Source organism: Chelonia mydas, chromosome 19, assembly GCF_015237465.2.
Source record: "Chelonia mydas isolate rCheMyd1 chromosome 19, rCheMyd1.pri.v2, whole genome shotgun sequence".
Taxonomy (NCBI): domain Eukaryota; kingdom Metazoa; phylum Chordata; order Testudines; family Cheloniidae; genus Chelonia; species Chelonia mydas.
Window position 1 is genome coordinate 8,253,427 of NC_051259.2, and position 14,563 is coordinate 8,267,989.

At 45.4% G+C, this 14,563-nt stretch overlaps 1 protein-coding gene across 6 annotated transcripts in view; it reads left to right on the plus strand.

Annotated features, from left to right (window-relative positions):
• The window catches only part of GRHL3 (grainyhead like transcription factor 3), an 82,983-nt gene that overhangs the window by 32,642 nt on the left and 35,778 nt on the right, over window positions 1-14,563 (plus strand). For 3 of the 6 annotated variants that reach the window (XM_043532320.1, XM_043532319.1, XM_043532321.1), the window contains one exon: window positions 7,329-7,455. The exons of 1 other annotated variant lie outside the window; for it this stretch is intronic. In XM_043532320.1, the coding sequence (XP_043388255.1) occupies window positions 7,370-7,455 (86 nt within the window). In that variant the 5' untranslated portion in view covers window positions 7,329-7,369. Of the gene's footprint in view, window positions 1-7,328; window positions 7,456-7,497; window positions 7,897-8,393; window positions 8,494-14,563 lie in introns of those variants that run through there. 2 more of the 6 variants (XM_037881923.2, XM_037881922.2) reach the window with 2 other exon arrangements.

A 14,563-nucleotide genomic window follows, 5' to 3' on the forward strand; every position in this document is an offset into this window, starting at 1 on the left:
GTGAGAGAGACTTTGATTCACAACGTATGCCAGATTTTCCCTGGAAAGCATTGCATGAGGATTAAGGTGTTTTCTCTAATAGAACTGCTCTTTCAATGCCGCTCTGAGAAATCTCACACACACACGATGCCCCCAAATGCTTGCATTTAGACAGGCAGTCTCATCTAGTGGCAGGAGCACTGGACTTCAGCTGCTTCTGAGTTCTAATCTTGGCCTGTTCCCTTCTCTCTATTTATAACTACATCACAGGATTGATGTGAACATTAATGACGGACATCAGTATTGTTAACCCCAAACATTCAAAAATCGCAAGATTGGCTTAAAAGTTGTGAGATTGTTTTTTGTTGAAAATTGGGGTATTTTTTATTTGCTTCTTGATTTCTAAGCCTTTAGGGAGTCATGTTTTCCAGCTTTTCTCTGCAACCATAAGGGCTAGAAATGTACTTTTTTTTAAAAAAAAAGAAAGCTGAGATTCTTACATAACTCCTGCAGTCATGGGATTGGGGCTTAAAAAAAAACAGCCAAAAGCCAGAAACGCTACCCCCACTAAATATCACAAGACACGTGGTAAAACCATGAAATGTTAAGTGTTTATGCTAAATGGCATCAACACATTGCTGGTCTAAGGTTTGGTCTACACTACCAACATATGTTGGTATTACTACATCTCTCACCCTGCAGTGACATAGTTACACTGACCTGACCCCGGTGTAGACAGTGCTGTGTTGATGGAAGAGCTTCTCCTATTGATGTAGCTACTGCCTTTCAGGGAGAAGGAGTACTTACGTTGACTTACTATCTACGCTCACGGAGAGTAAGTGTCTTCACTAAGTGCCACAGTGCTGCTGTAGCACTGCAAATGTAGACAAGCCCTAAATTCATCTCTCAGCTAGCTAAGGAAACCCTGTTGCCACATAAGGACATCATGTGGGGTTCTCTCACCAGGTTTGTAAGAATCGTGCAGTGTCAGCTGGCTGTGGAAGAGCTTGCAGAAGGTGGGCACCATGTGGAGTGGCCTACGCATGTGTTCTGTAGCCCATGTCTAATATTCCTGTTTCGACTTGCTAATCAGAAATGGGCCTGAACCCCATCCCAGCTCTGAAAAGTCCCCCAGAGTTCAGATCCAGCTCAGAACTTTGTAGCTGGCAGCATCTCTGGAACTGGCCGAACTGAACACCCTCACGCTCTGGGAAAGTTGGGACTGGACCCCAAACTTTGCCGCTGAGGCCCATCTTAACTGCTGATAGAAGTAATTTGAGGCCGAGCAGCGGTAGGACAGCTAAGCCTGTATCTCTGCAGCTGAAGGGCCAGATTAGTGATGAATGGCGAGCCAGTCCGAAGGCTCTGCACATGTGGGGCCAAATTCATCCCTGGTGCAACTCTCCGTTGACTTCAAAGTTGTTACAGAAGGGACGAATCAGGCCTTTTGAAACTCCGGTTGGGATGGGATAGTGGTGAAGACCGTCAGGACCAACGACTGATTTTACATTTGGACAGGGCCTTTCTTTTTTAAACAAAAGCTTTTCCAGGCACAAGCGCAAGCTACCACAAAATAACAGGCCTAGCTATTCCCTGAGCCCCTTGTTCCATCGCAGCTGCTGGCATCAGCCTCGTGTGGGTCAGTAACTACTGGAAGAAAATTCGTCACCTCCACTTTGATTTGCAGGAGGAAAATTGTCTCTCTGCTTAGACCTGCAAACACAGGACATCCAGCTGATGGGAGAGAAAGGAGGGGTACCGTGGGGGGGGTTGTGACCACTGCTGTCTTGGCTGACACACCAGGGATTGAACTGGGGACCTCTCAAGCTGAATGCATGAGCTGCTGCAGTTTGAGCTAAAGATACACAACCCTAGCCACTGGGACGATAACCAGCTCGTCCTCTGTGGGGGACCAGTAAAACAAGCAAGGGACCAGTAAAACACGCACACCAGGCTGTTACATGGGCACAAGATAACATCCCTGCTAGGAGACTAACTGAAATTCATTTGGGGCTTTGAGACCAATTTCCAGACACGGCGATGAGCAAAGTCAACTTTGGCTCCAACCTACTTGCCTCCACGTACACGTCATGAAACCGCACTGGAGGTTTGGGCCTTGTGGCCTAGGCTGACCTCCCAGGCTGAAGCCTAGAGCTTCTCCACCGGGCCTCAAGCCAACTCGCTCCTCCCCAGCCTGGGACCCGGGCTCCGCTGGGTGGGTTTGCTTTAGTTGAGGTCTGCGTTCTGGCTGAGGGGAGCTGGATAAATGGTTGGCATGACTGCTGGCTTTTAAATGGTCTAGATGGTATGAGACAGAGGCTAAGAATCAGATGGTCATGGAGAGACTGAGGGCAGTGGTCCCTCCAGGTCCAGAGGTACAAGGAACTTTGCCCATGCTGTTGTGGATAAATAGGCCTTCGGTCTCCAGGGCTGTCCACCGTACACCTTTCCCGAGCACTAAGGTTGCTTTATAACTAACTGATAATGATTGAGGCTGATGTCTTAAACTAAAGCTGGCAATTCTGGGGGAGAACAAGTGGGGGGTCACGTTTGTTTGTTTATTTAAGCTGAAAGTGGCTGCCCCCGAGACGGTTGGGTCAGTTGTTTACAACCCAAATCTGTTACCAGGTAAAAACTGGTAGAACTAGCTGAAAGCAACAGGAATTTTCCTACAGCCCCCCAGGCTACAACAGATAATAACAAACAGGGCCCCGTCTCTATTAAAAAGCCACTCAAGGAGAGGGTCACTTGTTTGTTGATGCTAGGGTCTGGCAGACCCAGCTTACCTCCTGGGTATCCTGCTGTTAGGAATGTCTGAGTAACTGAAAAACAACCAGTGGCAAAGGGTCATGTGGAAAGAGAGAAGGAAGGGGGAGAGAAGGAAGGAAATTCGAAAATCAGAGGGCCAAATGCTGAGCTCCTCATGATGATGTGTTTGTAGTGTGTGTAATTATTTGTGCTGCAGGAGCGTAACCCCTTGGTGAGTGTGTGTTACAGGTCCCACCGACTGGCCTCTACCACCTAGGATATTACAATAGTGCTTAGCCACCCAGTCCTGGAGCAGGGCCCCATTGTGTTAGGCCCTGTACAATCACAGAACCAAAAGACAGTTGTTTTCTCCTTACAATCTATGATAGTCCATGCTCAGATTTCACTTGTCCTTCTTCATGCAAAGTTCCCGAACGTACCAGTGGGAGTTTTACCCACACTGGGACATCTGATTTGGACCCAAAGATTTCTGGTGCTGTGGCTTATAACAAAAGCCATTTTCGTGCTGGGAAAGCAGCTGAAGCAGCCAGCCCTCAGCTTGGCGTAGGACAACTGGCTCCAACCTAGTTCAGGCTGCTTCCTCGTACACTTTATTAATTGTTGGAATGTTTTAATAACCTTTGGTCGAGTGCAGCTGAAAATGGGTCCCAGAGCTATTAGAATGGATAATTGACAGCTTTTAGTAGGAAATGCCTGATGTCCTGCAGACGGAAAGATAATACAGTGGCCCCGCTCCCCCAGCTCATTCAAGAAGAATCTCCCCCATCCATCGGAGATTAATTGGAGAGGTGACATGCCCCCACCCAGGTAGAACAGTATGAAGCCATTTAAAAATAATCCCAATCAATTTAGCAAGAGGAGAGGGCTAGGTTGGGAGAAGGGCATTTATGACAGTGTCCAAAGTTGGGTTGGTCTTCAGAAGCCTTATTAGAAGGAGAATACTTGCATATTAATGCATCTGGTGCAATTGTTTTAAATTAATTTCTCTGAAAAACTTGGGGCAATACAAGGGGCCATGCGCAGAAATCCGGTATTACAGTGTCACTTGGGGGGACAATCTGTGTAGACAAGAAGTGGGCGGGGAAACAGAAGCACAGAGAGAGAGAGCTAAAACCCAGGCCTCCTCACTCTGTGGCCTGTCTCCTGGGCCAGGCTGCCTCTCAGGTAGCTTTCCAATTACGTCCTACGGGAGCAGACACCAGAAGCCCGGTTCCGATCTCCGTCACACCACTGCCCCAGCGTATCACTGCTGACTTCAGCGGAGCTGTTCCTGGCTTCCAGTGGCGAGGGGCGAGACCAGAATCCAACCACAGAGGGTTCCGGTGGACTGAGCGGCACAAACCCAAGTGCCAACCCCCTTATCTTAGAGGGGACGCAACTGCGAGCAAAATCTCACCCTCTAACTTCAGAGCTCTTGGAAATCTGGGCATGGAAAGTTCTGCAGTTTATCTTGACTGTGCTTCAAGCTTTATTTTTAGAGTATCATAAAGGGCTTTTGTTCCAAGGTGTATTTAGTAGGGGAGTGGAAGGGGAAGTGGGAGGGCTGTGTGCATAGGGAATGTGTCTCTTGGTCTTTCTCTTCTAACCCACCCTGCTGCCTGATACTCCTGGAGGGTGGAGTGGGAATGAAAAAAAGAGAGAAAATAATAATTAAAAATACTGAAATCATAGTCTAGGCGCCCAGGCCTGGAGGCCTCTGGTTGCCTTAAAACATACATTAGCATAAATAGGGCACGGTGCCCAAAATCACGAAAAAGGTGGGGCAGGGGTGGTCTCCCCTTTGTCAGCAGCTAGTGTGTGGCTTGGAATAGCACAGTGCTGACTGCACTCCCCTTCTATAGATAGTGCTGCCTAGTGTCTCGTGCTCTGGACTGGGCTTCAGAAGAGCTTGGTTCTAGTCCTAGCTTTGCGGGTGGGTGACCGTGGGCAAGTCATGTCACCTTTCAGTTTCTCTACCTGTAAAATGGAGCTAATGATACTGACCTGCTTTGTAAGGCACTTTGAGATCTACTGATGCAAAGTTTTATCTAAGAGCTAGGTGGTCTTATTACATATAAACTCTTCCTCTTTTCTAATATATAGACTAATTCTGGGGATCAAGCAGTTAGAAAAGGGGGCAGTGCTTAAAATCAGGAGTTCTGGGTTCTATTCCCAGCTCTGCCACTTACTTGCTGTGTAAGCATAACCACACTGTGCCTCAGTTTCCCCATCTGTCCAAGGGGATAATAATGCTTCCCTGTCTCAGTGTGGGTTGTGAGCATTGGTTGAGTGTTTGTGAAGCATATTGACATATAAACTCTGGATTAAAGGCATGAAAGGCACAGGCAGTAATAATATATTATGAGGAACATCTGCTGTGTGAAGGAAGAAGAGTCAAACTCACTGAGCCACATTTTCAACAGGCATCTACAAAGGCACCGGCAGCATCGGTTGTTCAGCTTTCACCACGTGCACGAACTGGCATTTGCACATGAAGATGGGGGTAGCTGGGCACCCCGAGCTCCCAAATGTGCCAGCACAAAGGGGTTGGGTTTTTCTGTGAACTCAACCTAGATGCGAATTCTGTGTAGGCTAGGAGAGCCCCCCCAGTGCTGCTTGGAGAGGTGCAGATTTAATTGCACAAGCAGTTGTACCTGCCAGAGCTTGAGCTGTGGCCAGGCACATCGTGTGTATGTTTGTATATCTGGGTACATGTGTAGGTCTGCATGCCTGCATGTATGTATGCCTATGCATGTGATGTGTGTATGAGAAGAGTGCACCTGCATACATATATGTGGATGAAGTGGTGCGTGTTCTGTACCTGGCAAGGTCTCCTCTCTGTAGCCCGCTGCCCTAGACTACTGGCTGGAAAAAGTCAGGGTCTCTTTTAATGACAAAAAAGTTACAGGAAAAGCGATCTCTAAAGGCCAACGGTAATAAAAATGGATAAAGACGCCGCCACTTTGAGATCCCAGGGTTTGGGCTCATTGGAGAATTGTGTTGCGACGATCACAGCTCTGCTCCGTTTCATGAGGGGACTTGATTGTCTTTCAGCAGCATCACTGCTAGCGACCACCAGCGTGAGCCAGGACCTCAGTGAGTCTGTTGAACAGCCCCAGCAGTGGTACTGGCTACCTCAGCTGTGAACAGTGACAGCCCGAGAGAACTGGAGTAGAGACAACAAGAAGTTCCCAGTGCATGTTCTGCACACTAGCATCTCAAGCAATGCTCCAAGCCTGACTCCAAGATCGGTAAGTCAGGTGAACTTGGTGGCCTGGATCCACACCGGTGTTTATACCATTGCCACCTCCTGCAGAGACAGCCTTGACCTTGTCATGGCTGATGTCTCATGGCTTCATGCCACCCTGGCAATAAAACAATGGAGGGGAGCAAGCAACCCAGGATCTGGCATTCATGTGCAGGTATAACCTACGTAGAGGCCATTCCCCTGCTGACCGAGTGTCACCACTCCACATTCCCAGCTTTCTCTGCACTCTCTCTCTCTCTCTCTGTACTTGGCCAGTCTTTTGGCACAAAGCTCTGGCCAGAGGCTGCCATCTGCAGCCAGATCTCCAGCCAATTCCCTTAGCGGCATCTGCTCTCTCTCACTGCCAATGCTGCTTCTCCAGCTCCAGCACCTAATGGGTCCTTCTCTCTAGCAAGCCAGAAAGACCTCGACAAATCCTCTGACCAGTCAGTACTGCTCTTGGGGCTTCCTGTGACCTGAGAAACACCCCCCCCACACCGCACCCCAGTTTGGCATGTAAATTGCACCATTACTGGCTTTAAGCGGGTCCGGATGAAGGAAAACGGCCCAGGACTTCAGCACTGATCATTGCACAATATTATTTCTGTATTTGGAGTCCCAGTCAGAAAACATTTGATTGGACAATGCCACCAGTCCAGCTTGGCTGCTGCTGTCCATGGGTTTTTCTTTTCCCCTCTCCTCTTTTGATCTCCTCGCATTCTCCCCAGTGGTGCTGGACACCAATCCTGGGCCCGATTCAAGGCCGTGATAAAATGGGGATTACCCTTTGGACATTGCACCCCTTTCCTGGGCGGGGCAGGTTACCAAATTACGTTCAGGAGCCAGGGGATACCCAGACATTTCAGCACCTACTCATCTCACTAAAGAGCATCATGTTGGTTGAATGGTGGGTCATCCTCTGTTATGGTGGTTCCCAAGCACTGGCCCACAAACTTACTCTTACAGCTGGTGCTCTAGGCTCCCCCATCTTTCATTCACTAGGCTGTCCCCCTTTCATTCACATTCAACGTCCGTGGCAGGTAGCAGCTTTTACAATGGAATGGAAGACAACAGATAATGGCTAGTTCAGGCCTGGATCCTGAAAGTCCCTGCACAGCCTCGGCTGCTGAACTCCAGGACAAGTGTGAGCAGAGGCTAGGAGGGTCAGAACAGGCATTGTCCTCTGCACCTGATGGGATGCACCTTGAGCCCCTTCTAACCCCCTCCCCGCACACACACAACCAATCTTGCTCCCTTGTTTTATTCACCTGCTGATGCGGGCCGAGAAACAGGCAGGATGGGGTGAGAAAGGGAGACCTGAAACGTTTTTTCCTTCTTTCTTTTTCTTTTTCAGGCTTGCACCAACATGTCTCCTGGAATCCTCGCCTGCCTTCCATGCCCAGCCAACATGAGTCAGGCACCGAGCCCATCCTTTGCCTGCTCCTTGCAACACGGATGACACAAACTATCCAGCGAGAATGGGAACGCTCGAATCCTCAATGAGTTTTCTTTTATTGCATAAACCTTTTCGCTGTTTACAACCAAGTTGCTACAGAGCTATTGCCTAGGAAGCCCTTTCAGATTGCGGTAAAGCGGCATTATGCCTGGGCTACCCTTTGACTTCCTGTGTGCGCTGGAGTAATGCGGTCATTATTGGTTCAGAAAACAGGACAGCAGTGCAAGAACAGTATGTGGAAAGGTTATTGCAGAACTCTTGTTCCCTAGCGTGCCCAGCAAAGTCAATGGAAGGATCCCCTGATCTGGTGCGTTCTGAAGTTGGAGGCAATGTGCTGCAGAGGGGTTTTGACACCTAGTAAAGTAACATTTCTAAAAGAGGTTCATTGAAGAGGAAAAAAAACACCAGTGACCTTATGGGAAGGACGACTAGAGGAGGCGAGGAAAGGGGAGCCAAGGGTTAAGGTGTAAGTACAATGATCGTCTCGTTCAAAAATTGACAGGAAAATATGAAGCTTAATTTAGTCCGTGAGTGTGTGTGTGTATCTGAGTGCTTCCAAATAGACACAGCAAAAAGCAAATCAGTCCCTGGCTTCATGAGAGAGACAGATGCTCTGGGTTGGCGTTGCAGCGTATGAAATGCATTCCCGATACTGAACGTGAGCGTGAAACTAATTATCACATCAATGAATAAATGAATCCACTCCTACTTTGTCATACTTTTCCCCTGGAGGGTTTTTCCTCCTTCCTTCTCCCCTCCTCTTTAGATTCCTCATCTCAGCCAGGCTCCACATTCCTATCTGGTTCAGCACATAAAGAGTTAACAGCTGCACCTGTTTAAGGTGTACCTGTCCCATGGCACCTGTCTCATCAGCCAATCAGTGGCTGAACTCTGGGGAACCTACCTGTCAGCAAAATACCTGTACACAAAAACCTCAACATAAATCAAACACTTCACTTCACAGGCCATGTCTGTAGTTAGCAGGTACTAGAGGAGAGAAGTCCTTAGAATTTGCTGTCTGCAAAGATTTGGAAACCTGGGGAAACATGTCTAATGAACTTGAGTAAGTAGATCATTTTTTATTTTATTTAACTAATCCCCTAAGTATTTCATCTGAGGCAGAATTTAAGTACTTCTGGTCTGAATGAATTAGACTCCACAGGTTTAATCTTCCTGTCTAGCTAGTTACAAATGAAGCTAAAAAAGTGAAACGGGGCTTTTTCTCAGTCTTTCTATTCTACAGTAATCCAGTGCTGCTCTTGTTACGAGTCAGTGATTACTGCTATTAAAAAAAAAAGCAATTTAAAATTATGATATTAAATTTTCCCCCAGACTGAAATTTGACATACAAGGATTCACCTCAGAAATTCCTCTCCTCTTGCCCTGAAACAACAACCAAAAAAAAAAAAAAAATCCAACATATGGTACAATTGATGGAGTTTTTTTCAATTAGAAGGTACCTCAGATAAATCAGTAATCAGTTCTGGAAAATTTCTGGGTTCTTCTAACTAAATAGATTTTATCAAGGCCTTAGAAATGGATGTGAACCCATTTATTTTGATTTTTTTGCAGGGGAAAAGTATTCAGACAAGTATATTGTAATGCAGTTTTTCATGGACAAGCAGCTGTTCCTCCAAAACTTGGGAACTCTTAAATGTTTGGGATTCAAAATACTTTGTACTGTTCATATGCATTTTGGGTAGCACATGGACCAACACCCAAGGGACCATCACACTGTAGGCAAAGGATGAGTTTTATAATTAATGGGCCCATTGGTATGAAATTATATGGTAGAGATAGGACTGATATAGGGGAATGGGATAAGTAGAAGACCACATCCTGCTTCCCTTAATCAAATGGATACTCCAACTGAAGTCAAAGAGGAGATGTAGATATACACACGTTTGTGTATGTGCGCATGTGTGTGTATCTAGAATGTAATGTATATAGAGAGGGTATATACGGAGCTTTGGAAATGTGCATTTTAAAAATGTGTATAATTTTACACACACACAGATTGTCCTGCCTCCCACAGGTATTGGGAATTAATTTGTTAATAATTGTAAAGGACAGTGCAGATGTGAAGTGCTAATTATTATTATATGTGCACGCACACACACATTGCTACAGGCCTGAGTAAAGAATAGAAATGTCTTAATTTTTCCCCTTTTGAACTCTTTGGGTAATTTAAAGTTGTTTTGATTTTTATTTAGCTAGGAGTCCGGTCATATGGCTTATTCCCTAAGTACTATATTTTGTGTGTGTGTGTGTGTGTGATACACCCACACAGAATTAGGTTTATTAGATTTTTCTACTGATTATGGAGCAGTGGGATTATGTTACCTAGTGAATTACATGGTTGCTTGACCCCTCTCTTACTAACGGGACTGTTCTCCCCGCACCCCCATGTCCTTCAGATGAAACAAAGGGAATTGGTGAGAGCTGCATCTGCTTTGTGATTGATAAAAATGCGGAGGTTGCTATCTGGTCTCCATCTCTTGTTTGTTGCTTTTCTAGTTGCCTCCAGATCAGGTAAAAGGCCCCTGGCCACTAACTGAATCCATGTGAACTGAAAACTTTCCTACTGCTTAAGCTTGTGGATAGTTTTCCAGACCTTGGGAGACTTCAGCTTCATTTGTTAGCCCACAGCTGCCACAGAGTTTGGCTCAAGAGCTCAGGCAGTTGGAAACTACAGTTTCAAGCCTGAGTGTGCTGATGTCCTGTCGTGCACTGCATGTGGGCAGGGGGAGCCAATAATTGCAGGCGACTCTAGAGAGAAACAATTTAAGAGGACAATGGGCCTGGAGTACCTGGAGCTGAAAATACCCCTAGGGCCATGCAGGGGGAGATAAGGGAGATGGGAACAGCCTGACATCAAAGTCATCCATGAAACGTTCTCAGACAGCCTTTGGCTTCTGGCTCTGCCACAAGCGAAAGGAGAAAGCTGGGTCACTGAATGAGAGGAACCTGTGGAAGATTTGCTATAGAGGGTGAACTTCTTAACAATGGGTTAATCCCATTGGGCCACATTCATCCATGTGTATTTTCCACTGAATGCATCCGATGAAGTGAGCTGTAGCTCACGAAAGCTTATGCTCAAATAAATTTGTTAGTCTCTAAGGTGCCACAAGTCCTCCTGTTCTTTTTGTGGATACAGACTAACACGGCTGCTACTCTGAAACCATTCATCCATGGTGTAACTCCATGGAGGTCAAGGGGAGAGGAGGGCTCTTGGCATCTCAGGACCAAGCATTTAGAGGGTGACAGCCCAGTTCTGAAGAGGATAGTGGTGAGTCCAGCTAGCAAGGCTCAAGCTCTTTCTTTAATGGTCCTTTTGGTGTGCATCCTCTCCCCATCACCACACGCCTGTTCAAAGACACAGAGAGGAAGGGCCACATTCTGAGCTGGTGTAAATCAGCACAGCTCTATTGACTCATAGACTCTAAAGCCAGAAGGGACCATCATGATCATCTAGTCTTAACCTCCTGCACATCACAGGGCACAGAACCTCCCCCACCCACTCCTGTAACAGACCCCTCACCTCTGGCTGAGTTACTGACGTCCTCAAATTGTGTTCCAGAGAATCCATCATTACACCAGTTTAAACCTGCAGGTGACCCATGCCCCATGCTTCAGAGGAAGGTGAAAAACTCCCAATGGAGCTATACTCCAGTTGAAGATCTGGCCCAAAATGACAAGGACCCCCTCTTTCTCCATAGCAATTTTCAGCACAAAGAAGTGCTGGAAAGGGGCCAGTTTGGCAAGGGCGATGAGCCTTTTCACATATGATATATATAAGAACATCTTAATGTACCGAGCCGTCTCTGTGGAGCAGGTGTATAACATGGCCCCGCTGCAGCATGCGGCTTTGAAAGAGTTAACCAAGAGCTACTCCCAGCTGTGGTTTTGTGGTCGAAACCATGATTGCCAGAAGCAAATTTTTGTCATGCACAAGGTGTGTTATTAAAACTTGAGTTATGCTCCTGGTGAATGAAAAGTTAAAGCCCTTTATTAAATCCTGGCTGTAAAGCCGAGAAGGGCTAACCGTTCCGGCAGCAATGTATATTTTCAAGCAAGCCATGGGTTTTGTTTTTATAAAATGATGTAGCGAGAGATTTGTAAATTAAAAACCCGAATAACTGCAACACAGTGAATGGTAAAGGAAATAGAACCATTCTGAGTAAACCCTAGAGTCAGAGCAATGTTCAATTGACGTTTATACAGTCTCTCTCTATATATATTCTGGATCAGGTTCCCAACTGGCATAAATCAGCATAGTTCCAGTGTAGTGAACAGAGCGAAGAGTATTTACACCAGCTGAGGATCTGGTTCTGTATTGTGAGAGCCACTCTTTGGAATTTTGATCATAATCAAAACGATCATCCAAAAAGCACTAAAATATATATTCTGCACTTGGACCCGATTCAACATCGCACTTAAGCCCGTGCTTAAGTTCTATTGATTTGTATGGTGCTCATTCCAGGATCAGAGCCCTAAGTCCTCAGATACTTAACACTCAAGGACAATTATGCTCATGGTAAACAATTGAAAAAATATTCCCCCATTTGACTTAATTAGCCAGTGATTAAATACCGGCTAAAACTCCATCTCCAATGCATGATTCTCAGTGGGCTCAGAGGTTACGATCTATTGTTTGATTATTGTTGTTACTTATTTGTATCATGCTAGTGCCTTCGAGTTCCAGTTATGGATCAGGACACCATTGTGCTAGGTGCTGTACAAACATGCAGCAAACAGACGGTCCCTTATACAATCTCAGTATAAGACCAAAAAGAAAAGGAGGACTTGTGGCACCTTAGAGACTAACCAGTTTATTTGAGCATGAGCTTTCGTGAGCTACAGCTCACTTCATCGGATGTATAAGACCAGAGACAACAGGGGGTACAGACAGGCAGGGGAGCACAAAGAAACAATGAGATGACACTGATCAACATATTGTTAGTGGCCAAGCTCTTGTTCATTGTCCTTGTTCTGTCTTTGGCGTCCATGATGCCCTGTCTCCAGGAAACGGGTTGTTTAATTGTGTTACATCTAGAACTTTGGGTGAATCTTTTTTGTTCCACAGATACATTATTTGAAAAATATCATGACATGCATTGATTAAATGAAGAAAGTTTTTTCCAGCATGGGGGAGACCTGCTCATGGGAGATCCTTGTGCCCCAGCGTGTGTGGGCTGCTTTGGGAAACCTTACCAACTATCAGTTGGGCTTCTGGAAAAGGCCATTCAGGAAGGGATGATGGTAGCCCGAGCCAGGCCAAAATGTAACTTACCTCTGAGGAGAAAAAAGAGAGGGGTTGGAGAGAGAGCTGAAGGTGGAGGAAGGAAAAGGAAATACAGGAAAGAGGGGAAAGGTGGCGTCCAGAGAGGAAGGAAAAACAGGAAGGGAAGGAAGGAAGGAGGGAGGAAAAAGAAAGATACATGGGTAATTGTAGAGTGTGTGTGTGTGTGTGTGTGTGTGAGTGTGAGAGAGAGAGAGAGAGAGAGAGAGAGAGAGAGAGACACACACACACACACACACACACTCTTGGGTTCAAGTTCCTGCTCTGCCACTGACTTTCTGTGTGACCCTGGACAAGTCACTTAGCCTCTCTGTGCCTTTGCTATTCTTAGTACTGTACTACTTTAAAATGAAAGCGGCGATTCTCTCAAATTCACCTGATTTCAGGAGCTGGTCATGTCAGTCAAAGTCCTTGAATTCTATGGTGATGAGAGTGGAATAGGAAGCTGAATAGAACAGAATGGGGCCTTGATCTCTGTCAGCTATCACAATATAATTAATTAATTTAATTAATTACTGGATTAAACCCGAGTCATCTGAAGAGCTGTCAAAAACATTCACTTTTGCATGAAAGATTGTGAATCCACTTGTGCCAATTCTCATTATTATTGTGAGAATAGGAGTACTTGTGGCACCTTAGAGACTAATCAATTTATTTGAGCATAAGCTTTCGTGAGCTACAGCTCACTTCATCGGATCCGATGAAGTGAGCTGTAGCTCACAAAAGCTTATGCTCAAATAAATTGGTTAGTCTCTAAGGTGCCACAAGTACTCCTTTTCTTTTTGCGAATACAGACTAACACGGCTGTTACTCTGAAACCTGTTATTGTGAGAATATATTTGGTGTTTTTTTCTCTTGAAGTCCCAGTTCCTGGAGTCAGGTGAATATGTGAGAATCTCAGTTTTTATTTAAAAAAGAAGTAAGCTTCTAGCCCTCCTGGTTGCAGAGATAAGTTTGAGAATGTGATGCCTAAATGCTCCAAAATGAGAGTGCCTATAAAAAGCACTCAGAACTCCATATTTTTAAAAGCTTGTGATTTTTAAGCCAATCTTGTGATTTGGGAGGGTTCTCGCAATTTTTGAATGCTTGGAGTTGGTAATACAGAATATGTGTGTATATTAACATGGGGATCTCTCTGTCTCTCAGTCCATCCTCATGGTTGTATATTTATCTGTCTATAATGAATATGAGTAACAGAGAGACTGTCAGCAGAGGTCCAAACCTAGATTTTCAAAAGTGCCTACTGCTCTTGGGTGCCCAATTAGAGGTATCTTAAAGGAACCTTATTTTCCAAGGATGGGTGCTCAGCCCCTTCTGAACATCAGGTTCTTACAAACATCAGTTCAGGCACTGAAAAACATGCATACAAAATCACTGGTCACTTTTGGAAAGCTCAGCCTTAATTCCTTAACTGTGAGCTATTTCCTTGGTTTAATGTCCTGGACTCTGTCTTATTTCATTGACGCTTCATTTCTGTGGATTTGTAGGGTTCTTTTTTAAATAGAATTATTTATGAAATATCTTCCAGTAATGACTGTATACAAGAAAATGTCCTTAGCACATGGGATGAGGTGGTGTTTAGTATCAAATAGTAAGATGTTATAATTTATTAATTAATTAAAATGAGGCACAGGTATTTGGCAGAAATGTTAACGAACCAGAGAGCTTGTTTGGTGGACTCAGATCTTTTCGAAAGGGATTTAAAGAACTTGTGCAGTTTTGTTGCGTTGACTCGGATCAGATAGTTGGTAACTTGGTGGCTTGCTGCTGGTACTGTGTATGGAGACCTCAGTAATAATTAGCAGTTAGCAAGTAAGATGTGCCCGCAGCT